Here is a 15,801-nt window from a genome sequence, read left to right on the forward strand (position 1 = left end):
AGGACCACATTGGAATTAACCATAAAGTATATAGTATCACTAAAGCACTAAAACTGGTGACTAAGATGAGCAAAATACTTTTGAGCAAGTTGTGTTTGGATGATCTTATTCTAGTTATTCTTTTTAGCTTATATTACACACCACTAACTAAGTATAAAGTATAAACCTTCTCGGGTTAGGACGTTTTCATCAAGTGTTTAAGGAAAGCGCCCACAAGAACCCAGAAGGTATTAAAAAAACGATACATTCTGTAACAAAATGGTCGTAGAGAGGTGATGTCCTAACCGATTTTGAATGATTTACACTAGTACCCTTTTATTTTGATTTAATTTACATGAAGAGGATATTATTGCGGTCGTCGGCTGTGATATCTGCCAAACTCCCAATAAAAATAGACATTCAGACTCATAACTCACTGACCTGTTTTAATATATAAGATGATACTATTAATCAAATGGACTAAACTCAACTTAAATCAGTTACTCAGACAAGTCAATAAAAAATAAACCTGACTTGGAATCAGATTTCAGATTCATTTAAAATAAAAACAAACACTACCCTAGAAAGTCTTCAAACTAACCAAACGGCTATTATTTATTCAAAAAGTTGGCGGGAACTCCAGATTCTTCAAAAAAAAAAAAAAAACTCCATGAACTATATTTCCCGCGCGCCATGGACGAAACAAATCCTCTCAATTTGCAAAGACAAAAGATCTGTCGCTCAAGTTCATGCAGTTATGATCTTGACTGGAATCTTCAGTAATGGAAATTCCGATGGTCAATTGATTGCATCTTATGGAAGAACAGGTGATTTAATCTCTGCTCGCAAAGTGTTCGAAGAATTGCCTCAAAGAGTTGTTTCTACTTGGAATGCATTGATTATTGCTTACTCTCGAGACGATTCTCCTCTCGAGGTTATAAGTCTTTATGATCGAATCATTTTAGAAGGAATTAGACCTGATAGTTCTACTTTTACTATTTGTCTTAAGGCTTGTGCTACCTTGTTAGATTTAAAAATGGGTGAAAAAATTCGATCTAATGCGGTTGAGTGTGGGTATAAAGATGATGTTTTTGTTGCTTCTTCTGTTTTGAATTTGTATACAAAGTGTGGGAAAATGGATGAAGCAATTAGGGTTTTTGATGGCATGCCGAAAAGAGATCTTGTATCTTGGACTACAATGATATCAGGTTATGTTCAAAGTGGGCGATCAATTGAAGCGATAAATATTTATAGGAGGATGCGGAATGAGGGAGTTGAATGTGATCAAATAGTTATGGTGGGTTTATTTCAGTCTTGTGCTAATCTTGGAGATCTGAAAATGGGTCTTTCTGTTCATGGGTATATGATTCGAAGAGAAATTATAATGGATGTTGTTGTCCAAACTAGTCTTATTGACATGTACTCGAAGAATGGTTTATTGAACCACGCTTCTTGTGTCTTTAGAAACATGAGTTATCGGAATGTGGTTTCTTGGAGTGCGTTGATTTCGGGTTTTGCTCAAAATGGGCTTGCAGGGAAAGCACTCGAGCTATTAATAGATATGCAAAATTGTGGATATAAACCGGACTTGGTTTCACTTGTCAGTGCACTTGTGGCTTGCTCGCATATTGCACTCTTGAAATTGGGGAAATCTGTTCATGGTTATATTTTAAGGAGGCTTGAGTTTGATAGAGTCTCAGCTACCGCAATGATTGATATGTACTCAAAATGTGGTTCTTTATCATGTGCACGAACACTTTTTGATCGTATAAACATGAGAGACTTAATCTCCTGGAATGCAATTATTGCTAGCTACGGAGTACATGGAAAAGGAAGGGAAGCACTTGCGATTTTCCTTCAGATGAGCGACACAGAGCTAAAACCAGATCATGCCACTTTTGCTTCTCTTTTATCGGCTTTCAGTCATTCAGGTTTAATCGAAGAAGGCTTACACTGGTTCAGTATGATGATTAAAGAGTTCAAAATTCAACCCCATGAAAAACATTATGCTTGTGTAGTTGATCTTTTGGCACGTGCAGGACGGGTTGAAGAAGCTTACAAGCTAATCAATTCCATGGCTGAAGAACCAGGTATTGCAGTTTGGGTAGCTCTTCTTGCAGGTTGCCGAAACAAAGGGAAGTTAGAATTCGGACAAAAGGTGGCGAATAAGGTTCTAGAGTTAAAACCAGATGATCCAGGAATTTATACTTTGATTTCGAATGTATTTGCTGCATCAAGAAATTGGGATGAGGCAGCTAGAGTGAGAAAGTTAATGAAGAACACAGGTATGAAGAAAGTACCAGGATACAGTCTAGTTGAAGTAAATGGTAGACTCCATGCATTTCTAATGGAAGATAAGAGCCACCCTCAACACGAAAAAATCATAAAAATGTTAGAGAAGCTTGATCAAATAATGCGAGAGATGGGTTATGTACCGAAAACTGAATTTGTATTACACGACCTTGAAGAGGAAGTGAAGAAGAGAATGTTGTTCAACCATAGCGAACGACTAGCTATTGCTTTTGGATTGCTAAACACGGGACCTCGGATCAAACTTCTAATAACTAAGAACCTTAGAGTTTGTGGGGATTGTCATGAAGCTATCAAGTACATTTCGAAGATTGTTGAGAGAGAAATTGTGGTGAGAGACGTGAAGCGATTTCATCATTTTAAGGACGGGGTTTGTTCGTGTGGAGACTACTGGTGAACTTAAATGCATTAATCTCCACTTTCTTTGTCAGGTAAGCTGTATAACATCTCATTTCATGGTTTTAGGTCTTTAACAATTGCGAATACATGTAGAATAGTTAGCTATTCTTTCTTTATATGTTTTCATCCTCTTAAATTTTGTATGACTGAAACTCCATTATTTCATTTTTGTTAGAGTATAGCTAGAGAGGGGAAACACGAATGGAGATACAATTTTCCCATAGAAAGACCTTCAATGTATGGTTTCGCTTATGCGTATCCTTACTGGGAGACCATGCTCACAAAAAGTCAGCATGTTATTGAAGGTGTGTATAACTTTAGATGCTCATTTTTCCGATTGTTATCAAATTTTGTGTGTTGGTTTTTCGACAATGAAAAGGTATATAGTCCCCATCGTTTGGGAGTGTGGACTCTAGGTTTGGGATGTCAACATGTTTTGGATGAGCACCTGAGAACTTACACCAACAACAAACCCGTACCTTTGGGCTTCACATGGGTGTCAAAAGCTAGGACAATATCGACATAACGTCTTGGGTTTGGTCGTCACTGTAAATGATGCTTTTTTTGTTATATTTTGGTTTTGGGTATTGAATATGATAATTTGTGGTTGTTGAAGACTCGGTCCCCGGCATGGCTTGGTGGTGGGGATTGATCCTTGTCTGATTCCGAGTAAATCATGCCCCTAACTGCTTAATCCATTTCTCATTCGGTAAAATCACATAATATATAATGTTTGTTATGCTTTGGCAGTCTGATAAAGGTTCATCTATACCAGTATTTGGTGATCGGGATGTGAATGATCCTCTCAACTGATGGGTATAGGCACATCTTAAACAAAGTGAGAGGAGAAGCGAGGAGGAGCTGAAAAGAAACCTGCATGCTGAATGGTTCGTCTCTTATCATGGTCAAAAGAAAGTCAAGAAAACTGATTCTACGGTATATTCCCGTTATTTTGATTCGGTTTCGTACAAGCAAACACATTTCAATTTCTTGTGCCCACATTAATCGCCCTGATATAGTAACATATGGTGTTTTTCTATAGCACCCCTTAATATATCAAATATTAAATATAATTCTTGAGACTTTGATCGATGATTTTGACCAACTTTGGAACATGCCTACGATTAGTCTGAAGTCAAAATGTCCAAATCGAATCACCTGATTGTTTAAATACTCGAACCTTTTACTCGAAGGCGAATATGCCAATTAAGAATTTACGAAGGTTATGCCCCTAATAAAATCTAACAAACATGTCTGACTTTTGAAATTGTGAAACCTCTCCTTCCTATGAGAATAGCCCCACACGGACCAGGGAAACCTCATAACTGAAAATCTTATATATATATATATATATATATATATATATATATATATATATATATATAATGGTACCAGAGCTAGGCCCATGTGTTATATGCCCAAAGATAATGCATGGATCAAGAGAAGTCTTATAGCCACCACTATAAGGTCTCTCCAGTCATTGCAATTTGGTTTTGAGTTGGATACCGACAAACATAATACTTCTCAGGTCAAAAAGCAATTTGAGGCGGTTCTTTTTGATAAGGCAAAACATATCCTGGATGCGATACCAAGGCATAAGCCTCGTTTAAGACTCAGAAGTCAGAACCTAACAGAAAGTGTTCACACATGAAAAAATATATTCCGTTTTCTTTTTCAGTAGCTTTTGGATAATGTCTTGTTTTAACTCAAGTTTCCCTGACTTCTTGCTTACGGTTTAACTCAAGTTTCCCTGACTTCTTGCTTACGGGTGTCCTGCAATTCCTCTGTTCTCGACTTACTATGTCCATCTTCTATTTGTTTTAGACGTGCAGCTGTTTCTCATGGTGCAAAAAATGACGTCCTTGTTCTCTCCTATGACGTTGCTCGGTGAAATAGCGTAAGGTGCATCGGCAGTTGTAAATTGCTCCGTAAGGCTGTATATACGTAACTTCAAAAACGACTTGGTTTTTGCTGAGAAAATATTTCTTCTTTTGTTTTATCTTGTGAAGGCCTATTTTCTTATAATGAACACTTAGGTCTTCAGTATTAGGGAAAGAAACTATAGTGGGGATCTCATTTCTATTTTGACAAGTTTACTGTTGAAATTACTTATGGTTGTTCTTGGTGACATGCTTTAATGGTGTACAAATTGTGAGAGAGGGATAAGATTAAGATGGTTGTAAGTTTTGAAATGATAGATCGATTCAATAATTTTCTTTGGACATTATCTTGATAGATGTTGTTTTGATGTTTTTACTGTTTTTGTTATGGGAGATGAGTGTTTTTGTGGAAATTGATAATGAACCGTCCGATGATTTTGTGCCCGAGTAATTTGTAAGTGTAGGATTGTTGTCTGATTTCGTAGCATTATTCGGCGGGGTAAAAAGAGATAGAGGGCGTCGTCACCTATGCTGCAGCAATGGTTCTCTAGGACATCAAAATTATATGTATATTTTGCCATCGTCTATTATTGTTTTTTCATTTTCTACAAAATACAATTATTACAAAGAGAAGTTTGTTTCTGCAAATTATTGGAACTCCTCTAAAATATCTCATCCAAATTGAAGAAAAAAAAATAAAGAAACATGAATAGGTATTATAGGTTAAGTGCATAAACGAGATTCGTAATGAAAAAAAAAAAACGTTGGGACGGATTGGTCTAGCTCCGCAAGCTTTGCCCCAACCCGGGCTTCTTGCCGGTCCAGACCCGGCTAGCTCAAAATCAAGTCCAGCTCGGGACCAGAAGACAAATCAGGCTAGATTGGCCCGTCTATGGCTCGTGGGATTGTCTATAACGAGATTGCCATTAACAACTTCCGGCGTTGCCTTTAACCTTTTGATATATCTGTGTTTGTTGTAGTGGGAGTACGCGTCCAAACACTGCGTGCGAAGTACATGATCACAATTGATAACCCTATATTACCTTCGTCTTCACGAAAAGGAAAAATTAGGGTTTTGAAAGCTAGGGTTTCTATTGAGCGTAGTCGAATCTCCGTTTCCCATTATCAGCAACAACAACAAAATGATCTACGACGTGAACTCCTTTCTCTTCCGATCCTTCCTCAGTCAGAAAGGTGGAGCTTCTGATAAGAGGTATAACTTTCTCTCTCTCTCTCTCTCTATTTTCTCTTTTGTATGGATTTTACAATGGCGTTTTAGAGTTTTTACCTGTATGATTTCATTCGCGTTCTTATTAATCCGCATACTAATCATAGTCTTTTTACCCTAATTTAGTATCTTATGGTTCGGAAGTTGCATATGGTGCCAAAAGCAAATTATCGTTCTGCCCTAATTTTAACTTTTGTTAGGGTTTCATGAAATATCTCAGCATGTTCATCTTAGTCTTTTTACCCTATGTATGTTATGGTTCGTAAAGTTGCATATGGTGTCAAAGCAAATTATCTTTCTGCCCTAATTTTATCTTTTGTTAGGGTTTCAAAAGAAATATCTTATTAATCGAGTCAGATGATCTTCACATTTACTGACCTAATAAGTTTGTCTATGTTGAAGTTGATAGAATAATTAATGATCAATGAATACAAAAGAAATATATCTTACATCTTAGGGTTTGTAGTTAGTGGTGAAGTGCTACTAGTGTACCAAGAGCTAGTTGGTTCTCCTAGAAAAATGTATATTGTCATCCGTGACCTTGACGAAAATATCATAACGAGTAGTAGTAACTTGCTAGGCATTTGTCACAAAATGAAACTCCTTGACAAAGTGCTTGTCTAATCGTCTTATAATTTGTTTTTCGTAAAGGAATGAAACGATATTATCATAGAAGTAAATACACGAATTCTAGTTGTAATATATTCGGTTTAGCCGTTTAGGTGCTATCGAGCGATTTTTGCTTGCAAATAAGGATGTGAGGATGTTGTGTAGTAGATAGAGGTGAAATCTATCTTCATCCGTATGAGTTGTATTGGCGGAGTATTTCTTAATGCAAGGAATGTAGTGGGAAGTCGCTAGGTATCTCACGCGAATGTTCCGTAATCCAAGGAATGTAGCAGGGTATCTCACGCGATACAATCGTCCCTTCCCATAGAACTTCTCAACGAAGTACTTTTCTAATTGTCTTATGTATCTCCTTCCTTAATGGTATCAAATATCAAATAAAGTATTATAGAAGTACATACATGAATTCTAGTGGGTATACATAGAGTCATAGATTTCGAGTTTAGGTGATTTTTTTGCTTACAAGTAAGGATGTAAGAGATGTTGCTTAGTATAGTTAGGGGTGACAAGAGCTAGAGCTTGCTGGTTCTTCCTCGAATGCATCTTTTGGTCTGGTATCTCGTCTGAAAATGTTCTAGTCGAAATAATGTAGGAGAAACTTGCTAGGTATTTGACCAAACACGATCATTTCCGTAAAACATCTCGAGGGAAGTGCTCATTTTATCAGGTTCCTTCCATAATGGTATTGAACTAATAGCTATATCTGCGTTAAGAAGTAGTACTATTATAGTAGAGATGCATGCTGTTATATGATTTATCATCAATATCGAATTTTATATGTTATAAAACATTAAAACCCAACTCATTGCTAGAAATGAAGATGTCCCATATCGAATTTCAATATCGACTATTGACAGATTTGTTCTTCTTGTTTGCTACTTCTAACTGTGAAAATGTAATTTTTATTGGGATATAACAGGAAGATGGAAGAGCAGAAACCAAGGGAACAGAGGCCAAAAGCCAATGAGAACAAGCCTGTAATGAATGAGTAAAACTAGCATCTAGGGTTTGCCATTGAATTATGTAGTAAGTTTTAGTCTTGAATTTTGGATCCTCTCAGTACTTATATATGAAATGGTTTATATCATAATATGTACTAATGAATGATATTTGAAGTAGCCACTTTCTAGTTTCTTCTTCTATCTAATGATCTTTCTACTTTCATCTTCACCCATCATTCTAGGTCAAGTTTTATCGGAGTTCGAAATGCTCCGCTACTGCGGTCTCCACTACTGTTTTGTTTAACGGTCTGTTTTGGTTCCTTTGAAAAGGTGTAGTTTAATGGTTGGTCTGTTTCGACTCAGCTACTGGCCTGGCCGGACAATAAGGTCCTAACATCAAGGATGTGCAACTAGTGTCCTTGTTAGTGATGTAGAGAAAATGTTTGCATGAAGGTTGTCCAAATTCTGTTTTCGTTATGAATCAGATCGGAGTCCTATAAAAGGATCACTTGAGTCAGATTAATACCCACTTAATTCTTCTAAAAAACCCACTAATTCCTATTAGTTTTACGAGATAGAGAAGGGTTTATTTTTCATTATGTTATTTACTATAAGACTCACATATCAGACACTCTCAGACCTCTCTCATACACTCCTAATGTTACCTTATTAGACATGTTAATTAGCTCTTTACCCCTCTCTCTCTCTCTAAAATTCTTTCTCTAAAACTCTTTCTCTCTCTAGTTGATTGAAGGTGTGAAATTGACAAGTTCTTTGTGTTGAAGCCAAGCTTTGACAACAACAATTGCATCAAATTTCTTCTCAACCCCATTACTCTTACCAGCTGATATTTTCAGGTAATACTTAATACCTGAAACTACTTGTCTCTGAGCTTCAACAACTTCATAGAATGTCAAATATTCATTAACATCTCGACGATCAAAACCACCACCATCTTCATCATTAGAATTTTGCATGAGATTCTTATTGAATTCTTCAACTGAAAATTTCCCGAGTTCTTGAACTTCTTTATTTGTTTTTACATCTTTGATTTCCATCCTTCCTCCAACTCTTGTTCCTCTTCTTCCTAACCCATTAACAACAAATCCATCCATGGATGAAGATGATGAAGTTGTAAAGAGTAAGAACACTAACAAGGTAACCCAAAATGAAGGGGACATGTTAAATGATGACATGGTTAGTGCTGAAAATTGTAGAGAGAGAAAGAGAGAGATGATGATGGTGATGGTGATGGTGATGGTGATGGTGAATGGGGAGTGAAGGTGGTGAATGGGGAAAGTATTATAAGTAGAGGGTAGAAGAGAAGTGGGTTATTGACACGTAGAGGAGAGGGGGAAGTCACTTGGTGCCGCGTCTTGTAAAGAAATTATTGAAGAAGTTGGAGATGAAGACAGAGATAATTTGAATTTATGTGAGTTGGTGTTTGTTTGTTTCTACTTTTTAGGGCTAGATAGAGAGAGAGAGAGAGAGAGAAATGGAGAGTATATCCAATGGTATCACGTTCTATTCATGTCTGTTACAGAATTGATGGCAGTAGTTGTTTAGAATTGGACTGCGATCTACGTTAGTAGTAACAAGGCAATGATACATCATGAAAATGTAATAAGTACGATAATCGTTACCTAATTTAAATCAAGAATGAAAGAGGCCTGAAGCCCAACAACAAAGAAGCCTAAAGATCGACTAATTATTACATAATTTTCTTTATTAATAGCCTAAATTACATAGGACAAATCTTGATGGCAAACTACTTCCATCGAGACTCGATCCCATGACCTCATAGACTCAAGAGGGGTGTCCAACCGTTGCACCACAGGCTGGTGAACTAATTTGGTGGTAGTAGTTAGGGCGCAAGGACCGAAAGAAAAAAAAAATGAATTACTCTTGGTCTGCTTTCCTCTTCGCCGCCCACCCCCCGGAGGGGCACTACTTGAAGGCATTCAGACTCAGTCTAAGTGTATGTTGGGTTTGAACAACACAAAGTCGTGTCAGTCCGAAGATCCGAAGTCCACCAGGAGCATTTAATTTTTGTCCAATACCATTCTTTGGTGCAGTGGTTGGACACTCCTTAATCCTACGAAAGCGTGGAATCAAGTCTAGGTGTACTTTATTTCATAATTCTCATCATCATCTTACTTCTACTACCACGATTTCGGACTACCAAGGTCACTTTTGATTATTGAGCACTGGCTGCACTGCCACCATCACAACCATTTTTTTTTTCTTTCTCCTACTGACTAGATTATATCACTGAGAATTCACACTAACTATTATATGCCCTAAAATTAGAAATACTAAACATGGAAACCTTTAACCAGGTTATTCTTTGGGGGTATTTAGCGATACCCCCTCATCCCTAATGTCCAATTAGGGATACCCCTTTTTTAATTGGATATTAGGGATACCCCCTTTTGTGGACTTAAAAGTACACAACTACCCTTATTCGTATTGTTTATTTTTTTTCTTTGATCTCTTATACCTCTTCGATGTTATGCTCGTCAACTTATTTTCGTTTCTCATAGTTTTTTTTTTAAACATTTTTTTAATTTACCAACAGTATTTATCGAAAATTTAAAATTGATAAATCACAACAATTCGAAATAAAAATCGTAATTTATTTTTAAAAAATTAACTTTCTATTTGTTTTTTTATTTTACGTTAAAATTGATGTATGTGACCGATATGAAGAAAACCTCTTGATATCTATTGTTTTTTTTATTAATTATAACTCGTATACATTTAAATAATACAAATAGAAATTGAGGTTATGAACCGAACAAAAAATAAAAAAGTTTAAATGAAATTACAGAATGAACTTGCAAATGAGATTGCAAAATCTTAGAACAAGCGAAATTAGAGTGTTATGTTAGTCGTGAATTTACAAACTAGATAGAAAAATTCACGAAAAGATCAAAGTTAGAGTGCTATGTCGGTCGTAGTGATATGAAAGGGAAGAAAAGAAAATATAATATGTCGGTCGTTGTGATTTATCAATTTTAAGTTTTCGATAAATGTTGTTGGTAAATTAGAAAAAAGATAGATAAAAAAAAAATAAAGAGAACCGAAAATAAGTTGATAAGCATAACATCAAAGAGGTATAAGATATCGAAGAATATAAAGAAGTAATAAGAATAAGGGTAGTTATGTACTTTTAAGTACAAAAAAGGGGGTATCCCTAATATCCAATTAAAAAAGGGGGTATCCCTAATTGGACATTAGGGATGAGGGGGTATCGCTAAATACCCCTTATTCTTTTCTTAAAAGTAAAGTTTAAATATAATCATGAATTATATGGCTTAATTGAAATCTAAATAGTAAGTTAGATTTTGTCAAACCCATCAAGAAAAAGAAAGTGAATGAAATTTGTTCGCTTAGGTCGAACTCCCCCTCTGCTTACATTTTCAGACATAACAACATTTTTCTCGACTAACAAGTCCAACAAAAAAAAAAACAAGTCCAATTATTTAACAATTGATTGTTATTAATGATAAAAATGTTTGTTTTTATAGTATTTGTTGTTTTCTTCACAATAATATGTCAATTTCAGTGTTTATGGATATTAATGTCTACAAATTATGTTTAAATAACCACATGGAAAACGCGTGATTATGCACCGGCGGACCAGCTAATTAGTATCAAGCGAAAATCAAGAAATGACAAGAATACCCGCATGATTTAGGGAAGTTGAGCCTTTTTTTTATTTGAACCTAGATTTGATTAACTCACTATTTTAGCCCCCTTGATAAGCTTCTTTTTGGTCATCCAACCATATGAGTCGTGAAATGACAAATTGTGAAACTTTCCATCCTCGAGTTAGAGAGGCAAATATTTACTTTTGTGGAAAAGGTTATACGTTCTCGTTGATATGAAAGTCTTCAAAGTAAATTTGTTTACAACTTCCTTTTTCTCTACTTTTCCCATCTCTCCCTCTCTTCTTTTCTCCATTGAGGACATTCGCTCTCAAATTAACATAGTCTAAGGAAATATATCCTTTCGCTATATATCTCTGCTTCTTATATTTGTAAGTCCCTTTTGTCAGAAATGAATTCGGTAGAGGGATTGATTTGCTAGTTTTTTTTTTTTCATTCGTTTTGGTTTCTCATTATTGGAAGTCTTGAATGGGAGTAAGTAAGAGAAGAGACGAGAGTAAAATTGGAAAATCTGAAAAACAAAAAGAGTTAGGGTCTGGAAAGGTTTCAAGACTTCTAGAGTTTTTCATAACCGCAAATGATTAAGCACATTAACCATTTACTTTTTAGTTACGTGAGATAAATCTTAAGAATAAACTACTTTCACTACGACTCGAGCCAATGACCTCAGAGACTTAAAGAATGATATACAAACCGGTCCATTCTTCAAAGTTTTAGATTTTTTCAAAGGGGCTAAATGTGTTGAACAATTGAGGGGCTAATAAAATCTCTCTTCAATTTTATTGAAAACGCACTTTACTTTCTCCGTCTCTCTCTCTACTCTCTATCCGTCTCTCTCTCTCTTAACCGTTTTCAAATCTGGGTTTTTCCTCCGACGAAGGGTCCTCCCTTCGCCGAACACTGTTTCCTTTCCATTGTAGTTTATTCCCTCGCCATTAGTAATCACTAGGATCCCCCACAATGTGGTTTTTGCAGAGTTTCTTTTTTGCAGAGAAAGGGAAGAAATCCTCTTACTCTTTTCTCTTTCTTTCTATCTCTACAGTTTTACTGCATTGGGGGTTAAATCATTGGTGGTAAAATCTTTGGAGGAAGTGAAAGAAGATTATTATTTAGATCATCATTTCAAATCAATCACTAAACTACGTTATTGGACAAAAGGCACAGTTCTTCGAAATGTTCTGATCGGTGGTGGTTATCGAAAATCAAAGAAATCGAAACAAAAAATTCATGATCTTGTTGATGAAAGGGTAATTTTGGAGATGGGTTATTTCAAGAATCTGAAAGTTTTAGTAGTTAGATGATGATGAATGGTTTAGAAACCAAAAAGAATTAATTCAGATTATTAAGGATTATGTGATTTCCAAGGAACAGTAATTGATTTTGATGTTGCCGATTTTGCTATTGTTGATTAATTGATCTTCTCAGAAGAATTCTGATGTTGGTGGTATTATGAAATGCGGCTTTACCAAAGATGATCAGTTATTTGTATTATTAATATAATAATTTCGTTATTGTCAGACCTTTAGGGTCTCCTTTCACGGATCTTTAGGATCCTTTTGTCAGACCTTTAGGGTCTCTATTCTCGGATCTTTAGGATCCTTTGTGTCAGTGTCTAGTCTAATTTCTTTTCCTTCATGAGGCACTTTGCATTTAAAGGTATTTAACTCTCATGAAGTTTTCAGATGAGAGAAATAAGAATTCATCCATGTAATCACTGTGATTTAATCACTTCTTAATGGAATTTGTTCCCTTGGTTTCCAAAAAAAAAAAAAACAATTGAGGGGCTAAAACTATTATTTGGTTAAATGTAAGGGGTCAAAAGAGAATTTAACCGCAATTCAGTTTGTAAGGTAGAAGAAGGCTTTAAATAGAAGAGAATCAAAATGACATCTTTTTGTCCGTGTTTTTTTAGTGAACTTCATCGGCAAGCTTTCAACACAAAGAAAGAAAGAAAGTCTAGAGAGAGAAAGAGAGTTTTAGAGAGAGAGAAGGAGTAAGAATTAGGTTTTTTAGGGGTTTGATAATCGAATTCTGTTGTTCTGTTTGGATCGTTCAGTTTGATTACTATAACAATGGCGGAAACTGAATCCATCAATACTAAGAATACGATACCTTTGGTAAGAATTAAAGAATTGAAGAAAGAGTTGAAAAGATTAGTGAATCGAATCGTTGATGAAGATGATTTTCAATCAACAACATTTGATGAAACTGAATGTGTTTTATCTGAATTAAGAGGATTGAGTATTGAAGAATTGTTATTTTCTAAAGAGATTTCTCAGCATTTTCCTTGTCACATTTCTAAAGAAATTATGACTGATCCTGTTATTATAGCTTCAGGACAGGTGAAATTTTTTCTCAATTTTTTTTACTTCTTCTTTGAGTAATTTTAAATTTGATGATTAGATCCAAATAATGTGTAAATTTTGCTTTTTTTTTTGTTGTTGTTATTTTTAGGAATGTTAATGAAATTAGGGTTCTTGATTTTCATGAAATTAGTGGGGCATGGATCTTTATACTGTCATATTGATATTTGATGATATGCATTATATTTTCTGCATTTTGTAATTAGGGTTTATTGATACTGTGAATCTTTAAACGGTTAAGATCTAGATGAAAACTTATGTTTCTTTGTCAAAATGCATGTCCTCCTTGAAGCATTCGGGTTTGGAATTGTCTTTAGGGTTCTTATTGTTGTTATTGGAACTATTAGATAATCATTACTTGTTTTAGTTTGTATACTCATATGAAATGCATTATGTTCATGTGATCTTTCTGTACTTCTAAGACTTAAATTGATATTTTGATGATATGCATTATACATAATTTTTCGTAACTATGCTGTTTCGAGCACAATGAAATTGGGGTTCTTGATTTTATTTCTGTTCTTTGAAAATCGACACACTTTTGGAAGAACCCAAACTAATCTTCTAGTATAACAAAAAATCTGAATCTTTTCATTACTCTTGATCATGAAGATTGATAAACTAATATATTCGTAACTTAAATGGTTTATACTATGAAGTTGTCTTACATTTCTCATTTTGATTTGGAGGTTGATAAACTTCTTGAGCATTAGTCTATCTTGTCTGTCGTACTCTTACATTATGTGAATTACATATTAACTTTTTAGGGTCTTGATGATCGTTAACGGAAGCTAGTAAGAATCATAACAGATTTTTCTGCGTGCTATTATAAGTTTCTGTGAAGTTACATATTAACTCTGTAGTTTGAGCATTAGTCTATCTTGTTTTTCGAAGTTACGACACTCGAAACAGAACCTTGTTTATAGTCATCCATATGAGTATTAATTTGCTGATTTTGCAGACCTATGACAGAAAGTGCATCCAATCTCATCTAGACACAGGAGACTTGACGTGCCCTAAGACGAAGGAGACCCTTCCTGATGCAAAGCTAATCCCCAACTACTTGTTAAGGGATATAATTCTTGATTGGCGCAAGCACCAAGGATTTACGCCTCCACCCAGCACTGCCATCGATCTTCAAGACAAAGAGGAATTAATCTTGACACCAGAAGACAATGGAAAAGCTCTATTAGATTCGACGTTTCAGAAGTTAGAAACAGAAGCTGTGTACGATAAGTTGCTTAAGAACTTAAAATCAGAATCAATTTTCGAGAGAAAAGAGGCGGCTAAGGAGATAAGGCGTCTCACGAAAGCAGAACCATCATCTCGGGTTTACTTTGGTAGGTCTCAGCAAGTTATTAGGGAGTTGATTTCTCCATTGAAACTGAACAATCTTCACATCCACCCAGATCTCCAAGAGGATTTGATGACAGCCATCTTGAACATTTCAATTAATAAGGAAAATAAGATCACAATCATACAAACCCCCATGGTGCTTGATTTTCTTGTCGAATCCCTTCGAACTGGAACTATCGACACAAGGAAAAACGCAGCGTGCACTCTCTTTTCATTATCGTCAGAATCCGATAATGCCAAATTAAGTATCGTGAGATCAGGTGCTCTTAAGCCTCTTTTAGAGCTTATGAAAGACGGGGACTCGTCAACTGTGACAGATGCTGGTCAAGCTCTTTACAAACTATGTATACCTGAAGAAAACAAGAAAAGAGCAGTGAAGGATGGAGCAGTTCCCGTTCTTCTCGACAAGATAACAGAGAATATACATGTTCCTGATTTTCTCGCAATACTTGCTTGGTTATCAAGCGAAGTGGAAGCTGCGAATATGTTGAGCAATCTTCGAACCGTGCCTATTATGATGCGTATTATTAAGGAAGAAACCACAAGTGAATCCAACAAGGAGAGATGTATATCGATCCTGTATAATGCTTGTATTAAAAACACACATACGTGGTCAGAACTCAGAACAGAAGAAACAGCATTTGGTACTTTATCTGATCTAGCAGAGAACGGGACTGAGAAGGCGAAGAAAAAAGCAAGTGCACTTTTAGTGAGAATTTCCAAGAACAAAGCGGTCATACACCATACTGCATGACAACTCATTGTTTACCCCATATGCAGAATACATCGTCATAAATATACACAGATACCGAGTCTCAAAGAAAGGTAATCTTTCCTTTTTCCTGAAGTGTGTGAACTTTGGGTTTCTTGAAAGTTGTAGATAGAATCATAGAAAGGGAACTGGAGTTTGAACTCTAGTGATAATTGAGTGGTTTTCATATTTTTTTCTTTGTGAATCAGATAATTGACTGATCTTTGATTAGGTTTGAAAAAGTATACATGGTTCAGTACTGTATATCTCTTCTTTGTTTTTGTATATCAGAGTAA

The 15,801-nt window shown here is 35.5% G+C and overlaps 4 protein-coding genes across 7 annotated transcripts; 3 read left to right on the plus strand and 1 right to left on the minus strand.

Moving 5' to 3' along the window:
* The first annotated feature begins 363 nt into the window (after window positions 1-363).
* LOC147536172 (Tetratricopeptide repeat (TPR)-like superfamily protein) lies at window positions 364-4,921 on the plus strand. 4 transcript variants are annotated; one of them, XM_086644645.1, is made up of 4 exons: window positions 364-2,720; window positions 2,864-2,993; window positions 3,439-3,624; window positions 4,513-4,921. In XM_086644645.1, exon 1 carries the CDS (start codon window positions 650-652, stop codon window positions 2,684-2,686), a length of 2,037 nt encoding a protein of 678 aa, XP_086500771.1. In that variant the 5' UTR covers window positions 364-649; the 3' UTR covers window positions 2,687-2,720; window positions 2,864-2,993; window positions 3,439-3,624; window positions 4,513-4,921. The 4 variants fall into 4 exon arrangements, with proteins under 4 accessions (XP_086500771.1, XP_086500772.1, XP_086500770.1 ...); XM_086644646.1 differs by having other exon boundaries at window positions 459-2,720; window positions 2,871-2,993; XM_086644644.1 differs by having other exon boundaries at window positions 572-2,720; window positions 2,871-2,993; window positions 4,521-4,921.
* A 693-nt stretch (window positions 4,922-5,614) lies between these two features.
* Window positions 5,615-7,565, plus strand: LOC147536173 (wound-responsive protein-like protein). Its single transcript, XM_086644657.1, has 2 exons — window positions 5,615-5,781; window positions 7,343-7,565. Exons 1-2 carry the CDS (start codon window positions 5,711-5,713, stop codon window positions 7,413-7,415), a joined length of 144 nt encoding a protein of 47 aa, XP_086500783.1. The 5' UTR covers window positions 5,615-5,710; the 3' UTR covers window positions 7,416-7,565.
* A 374-nt stretch (window positions 7,566-7,939) lies between these two features.
* LOC147536174 (cysteine proteinase inhibitor B-like) lies at window positions 7,940-8,637 on the minus strand. The gene has a single exon (XM_086644655.1). The coding sequence runs from the start codon at window positions 8,558-8,560 to the stop codon at window positions 8,105-8,107; it is 456 nt and encodes a 151-aa protein (XP_086500781.1). The 5' UTR covers window positions 8,561-8,637; the 3' UTR covers window positions 7,940-8,104.
* A 4,078-nt stretch (window positions 8,638-12,715) lies between these two features.
* Window positions 12,716-15,769, plus strand: LOC147536175 (U-box domain-containing protein 9-like). The gene is made up of 2 exons (XM_086644649.1): window positions 12,716-13,377; window positions 14,360-15,769. The coding sequence occupies exons 1-2, from the start codon at window positions 13,108-13,110 to the stop codon at window positions 15,506-15,508; spliced, it is 1,419 nt and encodes a 472-aa protein (XP_086500775.1). The 5' UTR covers window positions 12,716-13,107; the 3' UTR covers window positions 15,509-15,769.
* The last annotated feature ends 32 nt before the right edge of the window (window positions 15,770-15,801 follow it).

The sequence above is a fragment of the Eschscholzia californica genome, unplaced genomic scaffold, assembly GCF_041429995.1.
Source record: "Eschscholzia californica isolate CP2 unplaced genomic scaffold, dmEscCali1.0.p SCAF_5, whole genome shotgun sequence".
NCBI classification, from domain to species: domain Eukaryota; kingdom Viridiplantae; phylum Streptophyta; class Magnoliopsida; order Ranunculales; family Papaveraceae; genus Eschscholzia; species Eschscholzia californica.

What these genes read in the sequence shown, in the direction of transcription:
- LOC147536173 (XM_086644657.1), top strand. Translation starts at nt 5,711, where the DNA reads ATGATCTACGACGTGAACTCCTTTCTCTTCCGATCCTTCCTCAGTCAG. An exon ending in GGTGGAGCTTCTGATAAGAG is followed by an intron (nt 5,782 to 7,342) that starts GTATAACTTTCT and finishes GGGATATAACAG; the next exon opens with GAAGATGGAAGAGCAGAAAC.
- LOC147536174 (XM_086644655.1), bottom strand. Translation starts at nt 8,560, where the DNA reads ATGTCATCATTTAACATGTCCCCTTCATTTTGGGTTACCTTGTTAGTG.
- LOC147536172 (XM_086644645.1), top strand. Translation starts at nt 650, where the DNA reads ATGAACTATATTTCCCGCGCGCCATGGACGAAACAAATCCTCTCAATT.
- LOC147536175 (XM_086644649.1), top strand. Translation starts at nt 13,108, where the DNA reads ATGGCGGAAACTGAATCCATCAATACTAAGAATACGATACCTTTGGTA. An exon ending in TTATTATAGCTTCAGGACAG is followed by an intron (nt 13,378 to 14,359) that starts GTGAAATTTTTT and finishes CTGATTTTGCAG; the next exon opens with ACCTATGACAGAAAGTGCAT.